Source organism: Rhagoletis pomonella, unplaced genomic scaffold, assembly GCF_013731165.1.
Source record: "Rhagoletis pomonella isolate Grant_MI unplaced genomic scaffold, Rhpom_1.0 Rhpom_scaffold_00003, whole genome shotgun sequence".
NCBI lineage: Eukaryota > Metazoa > Arthropoda > Insecta > Diptera > Tephritidae > Rhagoletis > Rhagoletis pomonella.
The window spans coordinates 92,624,340-92,640,218 of NW_023458557.1; the positions used below are offsets into that span (position 1 = coordinate 92,624,340).

Sequence of the window (15,879 nt, forward strand, 5' to 3'; positions counted from 1 at the left end):
GTCGTAGTTACAATTATTGCTTTAATTGCTTTGACACGTCACTGTGAAAATAGGTATGAAAAATTAATGCATAAAAATTCAATTGAATATAAAACAAAGAAAAAAAATTGTAATAATGCAAATTAAAAAGCCGCAATATTAAAAAAAAAAAATGAATAAAAAAACGTACATGAAATTTCAATGTTAATGACTTAATTGTGTTTTTTTTGCGGCTAGTGCAACGTGAGTATTGGAGAGATATAATAATAATATAATAGATTGGCGCTTACACATATGTTAGTGTTTGGCCAAGCTTCTCCTCCGATTTGTGGCGTGCGCCTTGATGTTGTCACACAAAGCGGAGGGACCTACAGTTTTACGCCGTCTCCGAACGGCGATTGTATTTTTATGAGAAGCTGTTTTTCATGGCAGAAATACACTCGGAGGTTTGCCATTGCCTGCCGAGGGACGACCGCTGTTAAGAAAAAAACCTTTTTTCTATATTTTTGCGATGTTGCTTTGACCAGGGTTTGAACCCAGGCATTGTGGAGTGGAAGCGCGCACTGCTTACCACTACACCACAGCGGCCGACTGAGAGAGAGATATCTTCTAATAAATTGCTAGGAAATTTGTACTTTATTCATTTAAATACTAATTTAATTATATTATTGAAGAAGCATTGTTTAATAGATTTGAACATTGTTTTAGCAAGTATAATGCATACTGCTGGTTGTATTGTGGCCATAATGGGAATTTATGTGACACTGAATTCCTACCGAAGCAAGCTTCCGTAGTAAGTTATATTATCTACATATGTAAATATAGAAATTTTTCTTCGTTTGTATGGGGTTTTTTTTTTTGGTAGCGGTACGTCGGTCTACAAATATTGAAACATTGGAACAAGAATTGTGAAAAGCTGGTGAGGCGACCAATATAATCTCGCCTAAACTTCTATCTGCAAGGAAAGAGGATTAGAAGCTCATTCGTTAGAAATCATAAAAGGAATACCAGTTCGTAGGGGAAATACTAAAGATTAACTATTCCAAACTTGATGTAGGTGACTTTGCGGTTTTCAAACGCGATGGTAATCAATAATACAGGGTTATTAAAGTATGACGTTTTATCAGTATTTATCACCAGTTATGAAGAAAGGAAAGGAAGCAAACACTGGCTGGAAAGCCTTAGGTAGAAGGTGGCTCGTCAACATTATCAGGAGAAGAATTAGAAAATCAAAGGATAGAAAATCTGATAGATGATTCCCATGGAGACCACGGGTTATTGTGGCGGGCCCCACAAGGGGGGACTCATTTAGACACTACTTAGATTGTCCATTGTGTTACCACATTACACAAACTCTTTGGACGGCAACAAAGTTCCGGAGAGCTTTACGGGAGTGTTGATGAAATGCGCACCGAGGTGCTTAAACCTTAGTCTAGCGAATGCCGGCCAGCTGTGAAGGAAGTGCTGAGATGACTCCGACTCGTCTTCCAAACAGCTGCGGCACTAGGGATCCGTGTGGATATTAAGTGGCAACGCGTGGAACCTGCCAGAATCGAGAGTTGGAGCTTAGCCAGCTGAAAAAGCTCCCTAGACCGCCTGCTGTCAACAACTGTCTTAAAGGACCTAGCAACTTTGCATGTCAAGGTTTTCGGCCAGAGCTCGCTGAGCCGACTGTGAGCCCATCTCTACAGGAGCAGGTAGCAGGTTGCGAACGCAACAACGATGCCCTCCTTGTACGAGGTGATGGTCACAAAAGTGCCCTGCCTAGCAAATTCATCAGCCTTTCAATTTCCAATGATGCCAGCTTAATTTGGAAGTATTCTGAGGCAGTTTAAAGAGAGGTCAGACATTCCTCGACCAATTTCGATCGTACCCAACGCTCTAATTGCTGCTAGGCTATCAGAGTACATATTTACCCTCCTAGTCGGCAAAATATGGATGCGTAGCCAATGGGCTGCCTCTTTCACAACGGCAACCTCTGCCTGGAAAGCGCTGAAGAGATCCTGACAGCAGAAACCTCCTCCATCTCTTCCGTCCAGCCGTGATCCGTCCGTAAATATGTTCTCCCATTCGCCCCTTTGAGGGATGTGTGTGGAGCAGGATCCATTTGGGGCCAGTCTCAGAACACTCCGATCCAGTTATTCCAGTAGAAGTCTAAGATTTTGAGTGCCTAGAGCTTTTGATCCTAATGGTTGAGCGAACCGCAGCTACTTTACCCGCATTGCCAACAGGTACTTACGACTCTGAGCATAGCGTTTAGCGCTAGAATCGAAGTAGTCCGGAGCGCTCTGCTAGGTCAATGGAGGCCCGCCCTTTGCAGGCGATCCAGCGGTCCAATGGACAATGACCCCATATAACATGATTGCCTTGATTATAGTTTTATATAGCCAGTCAAGTCTCGCCCTTGAATTCCAGCATCGTGGGGCCCGAGATGCTTTGACACCAGGATTTATTTCGTCTTTCCTTTGATTTTTTCAGTAATTGTTTGCAAATGTTGTTGTTTCTGGGAAATGTTGCAGTGTTTAGATACAAAATTAATACAAAATTTTCCCAGTTCAGATTCTGGCTTATAAATAAACTTGATGAAAAAACGGTTTATTCGATTGTAAAAATCCGATTTACTCGGTATTCAAAAACCAATTGAAATCAGTTCTGAAAAACCGACTAATTCACCCTAATTGTTATCCACTGTCCATAAAGGCTCATTGTTTCGCGAAAGGGAAACTTTGCTAAGACCTACTCCTATAATAGCGTTAACTCATCCTCTGCCGTAGTTTGGGTCCGATACCCAGTTGGAAGGCAAGTTCACATCAAACCAACCAAGGCCGGTTGTACCCGCATTTGGGTGTTAAGCCACAGCCAGCACGAATACTCCCCGAGGGGCCGTACCCAAGAGCGGGCCAGATAATATAGTATACTCTTGGGGCTCCTGTTCCCCATTATGCCAGAATTAAGTCTCTGGTCAGAGCACGTCGGCGAAACTACTGCCAGCTGAGCCTCCACTCCACTCGAGGACTGGCTTAAATTCCTTAAAAACCAATAGAACTCGCTGGTGAAAAACATCATGAAAAATATAAAGGCACATTCTTAAGGCGAATTTTCCAAGAACGACTTAGTTCTTTCCGCACTTATTGCTATCGTCAGGCAACAACAACTACAAAAGCCGGCTTTTCCGAATTCTCGCACCTGCTTGGGAAACCACTCCGCATTGATGGGGCTTTGTTGATCACTACAATTACGGCGATAAATATGCATACTCAAGTATGTACATAAGTACAGAAACGCGTCATATCGGTTGTACAAATAAACATTTATGTATGTATATGTATTTATGCGGTTAAATGCAAGTCTGAAATAGTTAGAGCACCTTGACACTCAAATTGCTACGTCATAAGCCGGTTGGCAAGGTGACGCTCAGCCACAAAAACTACATACGTAAACACTTTTGATTTGAGTGAAATAATTTGATACAAAACAAAAATCGAAGCCTCAATTGCTGATTTGAGTGTCAATAATTAAGTAAGCTATGCTCACAAGCAGTAATCTCAGCTCAGCTAATTGGCTAAGAATCCATTTCGAATGCACTCAAACCCGTTTTCGGTTTACTTACAAACGTATTCGCGTAGTGGCGATTTGCTAAAAGTTAGCTTTGCCGGTTTCGCAACTTGAGTGCTTCTCTGTTGTGATGCGGTTAAGTGAGTTCGTATGTATGTATGTATATATATTTAGTATGTATGTAGTATATATAAACAAATGTTTGCCAATTAATATGAGCATCTGACATTGAAGCATCTATTACTTAGTTTCGCTTTTTTGTTATTTTTTTGATATTTGTAATATTTTTTTTATATTGTTTTTTTTTGCGCGCATTTGTCATAACAAATCACCGCCTATTGTTTTGCTAGATTTCTTTTTTTTTTTATTATTTATATTTACTTTTTTTATTTAAATATTTCACTGCTGACCAGAGTTTATCTCAATGCAAAGCTTCGCTTGTTTTGTCAGTCACCGCGCAACGGTTTACGGTGAAGGTAATCAAATCAAACGAATCGGCTGATAGTGCATAATGTGGCTATAGGCGTTTCGAAATTTATATATATATATATAGATTTTTTTTTGTAACATACATATGTCCCTGTGTGAATGCATGCAAATAAATATATTTAAAAATTGTGATTTTGTTAGGTCTTTGTGTGCATAAAATTTATTCTATTGTTCAGTCTGATATTTTGTGTTCAGTGAAATGAAACGCTTGATTTTGCTAGCCCTTTGCGTTACGCTGGTGAACTTGAGTGCATTGGTGCGTGCCGAGGGCCAAGGGTAAGTTAAACGAAAATATACAAATAAAAGCTATGATGTGACTATGGCACCTATGGCATAAACCATAAACGCTGTTTTAGAGAAAATGCAACTTTTTGAAAAGAACATTATTTTCTGTTATGCCGAATTTCCACTAGTCATTCAGATGGCAAAAAATCTATGCCATTTAAAAAAAATGCCATGTGGAAACGAGTTTAATGGCAACTTTTCTTAATGTAATGGCACAGATATTTTTTAATGTCCAACTTTGTCATTACAAATTGTGGAAACCTGGCATAATACTGTGGTTATGATTTTGTATACGAATGCATTTTTCTTTGGAAAAAGTGCTTTTACAGAAAATTTAAAAAAAAACGAAAAAAATTCCAGAAAATTTTAAATTTCGCAAAATAATTATTACCACTTCAAAAACTCACAAACAATCCTATCTGGGTTCCGAGATACAGTGGTATTCCGGGAAATAAGAAAGGGACTTGAGAAAGGGGAAAATTAAAACGGTATAGATCGTAATACTTCTCCTGCGCTTCCTATCTTCAGAAGTTGAGAAGCTGACCAGAGCAGTTAGCAACAGCAGGTGGTCTAATCTACAGACCTGCGCTGCATCGCGCTCACTCTGGCTACGGCTCGATGTACGAAGAACAAGGAGCTTTACTAAGGCTCTCACAGGATTACTTACGAGACACTGGGCCCCTGGCTACATGGCCGCCAGGTTCGGACCGCCGCTTAACGATTCCTGCATAAGCTGCAGAGACGAAGAAGAGATAGAATACGTCCAATACTTCCTTTGCTAGTGACCCGCAGTCTGGAGAAAACACCGCAAACTTCTAGCGACCACTTCGTCGAGAGTTAAGACAGCTTGGTGAGAACTAAATTGGAGGGCATGCTAGGACATGCAGGAATAGGCATGGGAAAACCTTATTCTAGGCATTGCAATGAGCCTATGGCGCCTCCTAGTGAACTCGTTTTTAGAGCTGCCCACAAAACCTAACCAAACATAACTTATGGTTACATCCAAAACAAAACGGCAGCAGTAAATAGTTTTAAAACAGAGTTAGTATGGCGGAATTTTACTGCAAATCATTAATTTCTGCATATTTTTTGCTGTCGATGACTTAATTTAGATACTGTCCAGGCCCCCTTATTTCGATCGGAAAACTCTGGTTCTCTTCAGGAGACTTCCAATAACAATACCCAATTGCTTTTTTTAAACATTTTTTAATACTAAAGATTTTTTATTTATCACCCAATTACATTTGCTGGGGTTTTGGCGGACCTATAAAACATAGTTACAATGACAAAATTATTAAATAAATAATTGGATACTACTATTGGGAGTCACATAGAGAGAAATGGAGTTTTTTTTATCGAAAAATATTTATATTCAAGAATTATATACAATTTCTACGAAAAGTTGTTTTTTTTTCCCATATAAAAATGGGAAAACTTTGAGCGCTTTGAGCGACTTGTAATAATTTTTTGCTTTCAAAATAAAAAAATAGGAGTATATTTTTTCAGAATAGAACAATTCTAGGGGGTGAGAGCATAAATATTCCGAGTTCACTTTTTCACATGCAGTTTTGGAGCGCCCTAGTGGTCACTGTGAGTAGTCAGGATGGTTTGCAAGCTTATAGGCTTAAAGGCTATAACAAGACTTTTGGCAGCTTGCCTGGCATTTGGCCATACTCCCACGCTTTGGAAAACTAAGTTTAGTTAATCTTCATTCTCAAACCGGCAAGGGTAGACTATGTGATAGCACAATGCTTCAGGTGCCAATCAGTCCGATATCATTCGTGCTGAAGAGTCTGAAGCGCATGATCGAATAGTACATTAGATCAAAGGTTTTGGTGGTCAGTCAGCTTACTTAGTACTCACCAACATGCATAACAGAGTAGAAAATCCTATAAGTCGGCTATGCACGAACAGTGGATTAGTTATACAATGAAAATCTTTTCTGTGAGTTGTTAACGTCCATGTTAAGGCACAGATGATCCTAAATAACATTAAATAATGGCGAACTCTGCAGGGTCTTGTTGTCGTCCCCAGCCTTGTTGACGCTGAAATAAAAAATTATAAGGTCTCAACCTGCTGGTGCTTAGGTAACTGTAAATAGCCATCTAATGTAAAAAAAACTCACGTCTAAGTAAAGCTAAATACAGCGCTGGAAGTTTTCGGAACTTTTAGTAAGGCTTGGTGACTGAGATCGGCTATTGCGCTTATGGAATATATAACTTTAGTGAGATTGATGTTAAAGATTCCAGGTGCGCACTAAAAAGGTCTGTAATGATCAGCACCTTGTGTTAAGGACTTGTAGCACTCAAGCATGCTAATTATCATATAATACAATACAATACAAATGCACGAAGGTTGCATGAGCAACATTCAAAATAATTCAAGATTGCAAATAATGATGTAAATAGCTATGGAATCGCCAACACTGTTGTTAACTAATAAGCAAATTTACATTGGCAATCATTATTTACACAGGTTTGAAAAAAAAAAAAAAACGCATAATTGCTAATTGTTGTAAATTTCACACTTTACTTTGCCATTTCCGAGAATAGCCATAGTTGAGGTAAACAATGTCATTAATAAATACATGCATATGATATACTTGTACATACATAAATGGCGCATATCTATATATACGTATACATATGCCTAAGAGCATTTTTTTCCTCAATGATTTGTTATGTTAAAGCGTTGCTGAACTATTTTGGGTATTCCCGCACCTATCACACAGAGATCAGCATTGTTAAAAGAATACATTTGAGTGGTTGAGAAAAACATAACTTATTACTATTGTTTAGTTATTAGTTTTTCTCCTTTTTATACATGTAGTATGTATAAACACATGGATATTTGTATAAGTGCGATGAAACAAATTTTTATTGCTAACTTAGTTTCAAAAATCAGTGTTTGAAGATTTCACAAACAAAATCGCAAGTGACTTGCGTGACTTTCTCGCCAGTTGCCATAAAACTGTGTATAAATAAGAATTATTTTTTTTAATTATTTTAATTTTTGCGCATACATATTAGCAGTTTTACTTGCTTCGAAGAAATTTTTACTTTTATTTTCACTAAGCGACTCAGTTGAGCAAAAAATAACCAATCAGGGTTTTTTCACAACATCAGCAAACGAGTTTTAGCTTTCTGAATCAGCCGGCTAGCTAATGAATATTAATTAATTAACGGCACATTTTTTGTGAGCGTGTATTTATTTCTTTATGACACGTGCTTCTATTCTCACAGCTCATGTTTTCAATTATAGAGTATTAATAATGCTAATTTAAAAACAATTTAATTTTAATTTTACCAGCATTACAAACTTGTCAGATTTTACTTAGCGTAAGAATTATGTCTGAGATTTTTGATAAAAAAAAAAAAACACTTTATATCAGGGACCACAAATAACGATTATCCTTTGAAATTTCAACTCAAAAAATCACGCGGAAAGAGAAATGCTATATAACTAAGTAACAGACCTCAAACTTTGGCTGATTGCTGAAACTTGATAAAGAAGTAAAGTAAATTAGACATAAACTAGGGTAAAGATGCCTGCTTATAGATGTTAGACGTACCCTTAGGCGAAAGTTTTCTGCTGGACAGCTTTAGAGACTTACTAATGGCGGTTTCTTTTCTATTGAAAAATGTTGCCTTCTCAATTCCCTCTGCGTACATGTACAAAGAGGGCAATGAAACTGCAACCTTTTTTGCAGTGTCAATGAAACAAAGAGGCCTAGGAGCCAAGATATCTGTGCTCCTCGTTAATAAGTTTCCTGTTTAGTTCAATAGTCAATAGTCATATCTCCGCCTCGCATTTCTAATTGGCGTCAGTTTTCGCAGAAGAGAAACGACTGGGGTGCTTTGTTGGACTCGGCCAGAATTGCTTACGCGGTTACAGTGTCAATCATGCAGAAGGAGAATCCCGTAACCGTATACTGTAAAATTATATCGAATATCACCGTATCCAACCGAGCCCTAACCGCAACGTAAACGGTTGCGAATTTTTTTTTCAAAATTTTATTTTGATGCAGAAATGCATCTAGATGCTCCAGGAATATTTCCGTATCAAAAATAAAATTAAAAAAAAAATATGTCGCTTACATCTGTTTGACGATTAGGTCTCGAAATAAACTCTTGCTTTACATAGTTTAACAAATTAACTAAGAACCAAATTGACATTTTGTGGAAAATCAAGTTTTTTATGGGCGTTATTGAACAAGAAACGATGATGAACTTTTGAAAAAAGACAAATTCTCATTTAGCGTACCTAAAGCATCACTACGATGTTCTGTTGTAGTGGCCGAGTATTCCAATGACGGCATCCTCTTTTCTGAATTTGTCGAGAGGGAGAAAAAGAAGATACATTTACCATTTTCTAGGTCGATCGTATGTGTCTCGTTTTAACACAAGTTTGGCAGAGACAACGAAAGCGGAACTAATCGACCTATCGTTTTCGAAATGAAAAACTGCAGGCACTACAATAAGACTAATGTGCCTCCTCTTCGTCCTTATAGAGCGCTTCGTTGGCGCTAACATGGTTTATAGCTTTTTTGTCGGCAAATAAATTTGTGCTCGCCTGCATAACTGCGTCAAAGTCTAGGTTCGCTATCAATAACTGGACTGCACTCTTATTATCTATCACACTTTTGGCATTGGAATCTCAAAAATCAGGTGCTTCAATCCATATATTCAGGCAACCAAAAAATTTAAATCATACATTTTAAATGATAGCGAACTTTTAATTAAACCTTCATATGCAAAACAAAGCTCTCTACAAAATTATTGCAACTGATAAATCTTATCTACATCTGAGAAGGAAAATCATATGAAAACATTAGTTTATTTAGCTACAACGAGGGGAAGAAACCATTTTTTTTTTTCTTATAATGAATTGCAACTAAGTGAAGCATATCCCATGCATTATTTTAAAACACTGCATTCATTTAACCTACGGAAAGGTTATAAATACGAGTGTATCAATCTATTTCGAAAAAACGCCAACAATAGAAATTGAAATGTACCATATACATATCTCCCACAAGAATCAGCATGCATGCAATATTTTGCAATTCTTATCTCTCTGTATTCCATTTTTTTTCAATTTCTTATACGTTCATTGCAGTCGTTATTCCATTGTTGGTCCCGGTACTTTGCACCCAGCCAACAAATACACCATTGGTGCAGTTGTTTATCAGAATGAAGAGCCAGTCACATTGAAGGTTGGCTTAGAGGGACCTAATTTCGAAAAATTCGAGACAATTGAACTCCAGCCGGATGAGTCAAGGTTAGTGGAATTCGATGTACCAGCATTAGAAGATGGCAAATATAATCTCACGGCTGAGGGGGTATCGGGATTAATTTTCAAAAACACAACAAGACTTAATTTCGAGAAATTTCATGCAATCACAAAAATTCAGACTGATAAGGGTAAATATAAGCCCGGTGACAAGGTAAATTTCCGTGTACTTTTCTTAGACGAGAATTTAAAACCAGCTAAAGCGGAGAAGGATGCAGTTATATGGTTTGAGGTGAGTCTGAGCAAATTGCGTGTGAAAAGAATTATAAACAAACAATTTCAATTTCCTTAAAAACCAAATTGGAGAATGAGTTCTATGTATGCAGAGCAAAATTTTTTTGTTGGGCGAATGCACTAGAGAACTGAATTATCTATTGCTTGATTTATTACCCCTACAGGATGGTAAACGTAATATCGTAAAAGAGTACAAAAATATCGAACTTAAAAATGGCGTATTTACGGGTGAATTTCAAATATCCGAGTTTGCAGTGCGTGGCTTTTGGCGTTTAATTGTCAAAAATGGTCGGCCTTACAACGAAGAGGTCTATTTCGAAGTTGACAAATATGTTCTACCGAAATACGAGATAAAACTCGATGCTACGGATGCTGTGTCCGTGCGTGATGGCGATGTTAATATCGTAGTGAGAGCAAAGTATGTACTCTCCCTACAAAGTCCTTTAATTTACTCTTTTACTTAAGACATCCTTTATTTTAGTTATACTTTTGGCAAGCCTGTGGAAGGTAAAGTTACCGCAGTACTCGGCTACAGCGAGTACTATTCGCAAACTGGTGATGAGAAGATAAAGAGCGCACCTACCCTCATTAAGAGTGCCGACATGGTCAATGGCAAGGCAAAACTGGTGATCAACGTAAAAGACTTCAAAGATCACTTGACAAGCGACCTGTACGCCACATCGTTGGTCATCACTTCAACGCTGGAAGAAGCCAACACTGGCGTGAAACTTAATGCAACCAAACATATAAGCGTATTTCCGTACCGTTATAGTATATCTTGTGTAAGCTATGACAGCTGTTACACATATCATGCAGATAAGGAGTCGGAAGTGTTGATTCAAGTGAATTTGGTCGACGGTACAGTCGTGACAGATACGAATCCAATTGAAATTACATTCCTGGAAAAATTATCAGAGAGAATGTTTTGGCGAAGGAAAGAAAATCAAGAAGAGACGACAACGCCAAAGCCTACAATTGAGGGGAAATCGTATACCTTCAATAGCCAATTGAATGGTACTGGTTTTGCTAAATTCACGGTTAAGTTGGCTCACCTGGATGAAATTGAAGACTATCAACATTATTATGAAGCAACTGTTAAGTATCTAGATGAGACACGTTCTGTTTCTAACACCTTCCAATACCGCGAGCCAAAGAATGTAGTACCACAGCCTGAAGAAAAGGAGCCAATGGAATGGTTTAAGCTGTCGGTCAATTATGCACCGAATACATACTTGTGAGTTTAAAGAAAGAATGGCGAGATGCTTAGTGCTTAAATTCTCGTTTTTTTTGCTAAGAATAAAAAACTTAGTGACATCATAGAGTCCCTATGTATTTCTACGATTATGCGCTTGTTGTTTCACGAAACCTTTCCCTGAAATTAAGTTAAAATATACGAGTTGAATACCTGAAATTAATTTTATTCAGGCATTTTTAGTTATTTTTCATGGAATGAGTTCCTGAAATGACAAACGTATAAAGATAGTATCTGTACCATTCATTGTAACTAATTTGTATTCCACTTCTGATTTTTGCGAATGCAGGTTTAATTCTTCGCAGATCATAACAATCACTGTAAACTCGAGCGAACCGCTGTCATACTTCATTTACGATGTAGTCGGTCGTGGTAATATTTTAGAGCATCAGCGTGTCGTTTTGCCTGAAAATACTAAAATTTACAACATCACACTTCCATACAAGTTCGCTTACGCACCCTATGCACGCATTTACGCTTATTACGTTGATAATGACGGTGAATTCCATTATGCTGAGTCATCGTTCTCTGCAGAGACAGAATTACAAAACAAGGTTAGAATTATTTATTTGCTTACCCTTGAGTTTTTATTTTAAAAACTTTGCACTATAATCATATCCTCTCCGCAACAGATTGAAGTAACCGCACCCAGTGAAGTTAAACCAGGCGATATCGTGCCTCTACATATTCGTACTGCTCCACACTCATTTGTCGGTCTCGTAGCTATTGATCAGAGTGTACTGTTGCTTGCAGGTAATAACGCTATCACCTCCAATGATTTCCGTTGGCGTATCGGTAGCTATGATACAAGCACTCCATGGCTGGGGGGTAGCTCATATTATCCTGGCACAGGCACCGGTGTGGTTACGTTGACCAACGCCGACTACTTCTACAATTGGACTCAGCCGGAATATCGTAAGCGCAATAATGTAATAAAAACAAATAAATTTCTGAAGCTGTCTACTGTTGCAGAAAATGCTATGCCCATAAGTGCAGAAAGAGACAGAGTTTTTCACTCAGTTGGTGCTGGTGGTGGTAGTTTTAAGGCAGGTGTAGGTGTACATTCCACTACACCATCTCCTCCACCCCCGCAACAAACAATTAACGTTCGACAAGATTTCAGAGAGACTTGGCTATTTACTGATATAGAGGAGTAATTTTTTCGCCCAATATCTAAAAAGCGCATACTCAATTTAGATTTCTTTACACTTAGCACACAAACAGAAGAATTTGATTGGTCTGAGAAGATACCAGATACTATTACATCGTGGGTGCTCACAGCTTTTGCAGTAAATCCTGATAAGGGACTCGGTGTAATGAAAGACTCCATAAAGATTAAAACATTCCAGCCATTTTTCATGTCGCCACGCCTTCCTTACTCTGTAAAGCGAGGTGTGTAAGAATTTTCATATTACTTAATTCCGGTTTCCTTATAAAGACTTTACTTTACGATGCATTTCAGGCGAGGTCATCAACACTCAATTATTAGTATTTAACTACTTGGACAAGGCTTTAGACGTCGCTGTCACGCTCGACAACACTGACGGCGAATACGACTTTACCGACGTCTCCAACGAGATTATTAGCGAACCAAAGCGCGTAAAAAACATAAGAGTGCCCGCACAATCTTCCGCCGGCGTTTCCTTCATGATTCGTCCCAAAGTTATTGGCGACGTGCTACTAAAGTATACTGCCATATCACCGATTGCTGGCGATGCGCTACATAAGGCGCTAAAAGTTGTGCCTGAGGGTGTGACACAGTATGCAAATCGCGCATATTTTGTGAACTTGAAAGATGCCCCAGAATTTAAGCAAACCTTCGAGCTGGTGCTACCGCAAGATGTCGTGCCTGACTCAGAGCACATAGAGGTGTCTGCTGTTGGCGATATTTTGGGTCCACTCTTGAATAATTTGGATCGCTTGGTGCGTCTGCCGACTGGCTGTGCAGAGCAAACGGCTTCCTCATTTGTGCCGAACTATGTGGTTTTGGAATATTTGAATGTAAGCTTAAACTGAGCTTGTATTTTATAATTTTTTTTTTAATTGAACTTTCTTCCGCAGCACACGAACAAACTAACGCCAGCTTTACAGTCAAAAATTCAAAGCAACCTGCTATCCGGCTATCAAAACATTCTGAACTTCCGCTTAGACGATGGTTCTTTCAGTTCTTTTGGCAGGTCGAGAAACTCAGATCGGCCAGTTAATGGTTCCACCTGGCTGACCGCATACATCGTGCGTTCACTTAATCAGGCTAAATCCCAAGTGAAGGTCGATGAAAATGTACTGAAGGACGGTCTGAAATACTTGGTCAGCCAACAAGCAGAAAATGGCAGCTTCTTGGAAAGCAATGATTTCTTCTTTAGGTCCTATAGAGAGCCATTGACACTTACAGCCAGTGTTTTGCTCACTTTAGTAGAGGCGGAGGTAAGTAAGTCTCTTTCGTTATCAACCCAGTTAGTAAAATGTTTAGCGTTTTTAAATAGGAGCTCTCCAAGCCTTATGAAGCGGAAATCGAAAAGGGTTTCAAATACATTTTAGAGAATTTGGGTGCAGAAGAGAATCTGCATGTTAAGGCGATAACAGTTTATGCGCTAAATAAAATCGATAGTCCAACAGCCGCCGCCCAACTCGAAGGGCTTAGTGCACTTGCTAAGACAGCTGATGATCGCAAATGGTGGTCAAATCAAAACGAAAGCAATTCGAAACTTTGGTGGCGCTGGAGTTCTAGTAGCGATGTAGAGATCACTTCCTATGTTTTACTAACGTTGTTCGAGAGTGGCAAGGCAACTGTGGACGATGTGCTGCCGGTTATACGCTGGTTGGTGGCGCAACGCAATAGCTATGGTGGCTTTGCATCCACACAAGACACAGTACTTGGACTCAAAGCGCTAATGAAATTTGCTGACCTTGCTGAATATGAAGCAGCTAGCATGGAATTAGATGTGACTGGAAAAGGCGAAAGAGAGAAGAGAGAAACCATTCATTTAACTGAGGACAATGGCTTGTTAACACAAACCATTGAGGTAAGGAAGGCTCTTAAATCATACAAAAGTTATGTAAGCTCACACATTTGCTACACAGTTGCCACAAAAAACTCTCTCGGTGGACCTGAGCGCCAAGGGTAAGGGCGCTGCTTTGGTACAAATTGCATACCAATACAATGTGTACGAGAAGGAAAAGCAGCCAGCCTTCAAAATCGACGCTGTTGTAAACAAAGAGGCACCTGCTTTCAAATTGGACGTGGATGTTTGCATACAATACACCGGCGAATCAGAGGCTACCAATATGGCGCTGCTCGAGATCTCCTTACCTTCTGGTTATGTGGCTGATGAGGAGAGCTTCAAACAAATTGAAGCGGTGCAGCGTGTTAGGGTAGGTTTTCCAAGGCTAATAATAATTATGCTGACGTTAATTGCTTTTGACATTCCTTACAGCAAGTAGAAGGCAAACAGTCAAACACACTGATCGTCGTGTATTTTGAAAGCCTGAGTAAGGATAACATTGTATGTGTGTCGATCGAGGCGTTCAAGGTGTATCCGGTAGCGGATCAAAAACCCGCTTCGCTTGTGCTATATGATTACTACGACACGACGCAAAAAGTCACTGAGTACTATTCAGTTTCTTCGAATAAGTGCGATATCTGTGCTGATGATGAAGAGTGTAAGGCGTGTGCGGCTGCAGTGTAAATACATATTTTATTTGTAAAGTTGTGTGGATGAAATTTCCTAAAAAACTGTTTTGTAAATAATTTCAAAAATCCGATTATGGAGTACAATGGCAATGATAACGATTTTAGAAAAAGTTGAACAGATTTGTAAATTAAATAAAGTAGATTATAAACACAAGGAGTAGCTGACCACTTTACTCAATATCATAACAGAAATGAAGTGTCTCTAGTTTTAAAGTACTTTTCATTTGATTTAAGGTGATTATGGAAAGTTGGGGGAAAGGCATAGACAAAACGTAATGGTATTGGCATCGATAATGCCTTTCTAGATGAATTCATAACGCTTTAGCAATATGCCACAATCAGTTTGATTACGATGAGGCTCAGCCTGCAGGCAGTATCGTCCCAAACAGCCAGGCACCGTTGAACAGCGCAGCTAGAAAGCCGCTAGCTCACCCCATCTCGGGCAAGCGGAAGGACGATTATCGATTCCGATTTCCACTTCCGGTCAAGCGGAAGGACGTGGCTTCATCCGCTTCTAAAAGCATTTTGAGCTTCCCAAGAATTTTAGAAGATCCCTGATTTTTACGCATATAAAATCCTCCAAGTTATCGATAAATTTTCTACCTAGAGTCGAGAGTCCTCGCCTGAATAGAGTAGGGCGCTGATCCAAAATGTATGGATTCATTTAATCGTGTGGCTAGGCGATGGGCATTCTTACTTATTACGCAGTGTCCTGTAATGACAGATACAAACAAACAGACTTTATGCTTATCTAAGCTCTGTAGTAAGCCCGCGCTTAGCTCCGGACACAATTTCCTGGCAGTTTTGCCGGTGAACCCGTCATGTCATCTGTCGTTCCCTAATTAAGTAAGCCACTCGGAGATAAGTAGCAAGTTTGTAAAAATATTCCTTTTTCATCATTTATATCCTCAGTAGGAAGTTTTGCGCCAAGTCGCGCCTTATAATTCCCCTAAACGTCGCAGTGTCCTGGAACGCAAATCACTTTTATGTGAAATTTCTCATCCATTTCGTTGAGAGACATGCGGTATCTCACGGCTACCATTGAGATTGAGATTGGAGTGTCAACTTGATGCGCACCGGCGATTGCCATCATTTCCGCCTT

At 39.1% G+C, this 15,879-nt stretch overlaps 1 protein-coding gene across 1 annotated transcript; it reads left to right on the forward strand.

The window, feature by feature from the left end:
* Nucleotides 1-3,998: 3,998 nt before the first annotated feature.
* LOC118735805 (CD109 antigen-like) lies at nucleotides 3,999-14,931 on the forward strand. Its single transcript, XM_036465771.1, has 13 exons — nucleotides 3,999-4,299; nucleotides 9,427-9,832; nucleotides 9,999-10,252; nucleotides 10,316-11,068; nucleotides 11,376-11,640; nucleotides 11,719-12,001; nucleotides 12,059-12,239; nucleotides 12,300-12,478; nucleotides 12,549-13,087; nucleotides 13,148-13,510; nucleotides 13,570-14,109; nucleotides 14,168-14,458; nucleotides 14,521-14,931. The coding sequence occupies exons 1-13, from the start codon at nucleotides 4,223-4,225 to the stop codon at nucleotides 14,770-14,772; spliced, it is 4,383 nt and encodes a 1,460-aa protein (XP_036321664.1). The 5' UTR covers nucleotides 3,999-4,222; the 3' UTR covers nucleotides 14,773-14,931.
* Nucleotides 14,932-15,879: the final 948 nt, after the last annotated feature.

Excerpts from the sequence above, each read along its gene's own strand:
- LOC118735805 (XM_036465771.1), top strand. The coding sequence starts at position 4,223 with ATGAAACGCTTGATTTTGCTAGCCCTTTGCGTTACGCTGGTGAACTTG. Across the intron at positions 11,069-11,375 it reads TATGCACCGAATACATACTT|GTTTAATTCTTCGCAGATCA; the intron begins GTGAGTTTAAAG and ends TTGCGAATGCAG. Across the intron at positions 13,511-13,569 it reads TCACTTTAGTAGAGGCGGAG|GAGCTCTCCAAGCCTTATGA; the intron begins GTAAGTAAGTCT and ends GTTTTTAAATAG.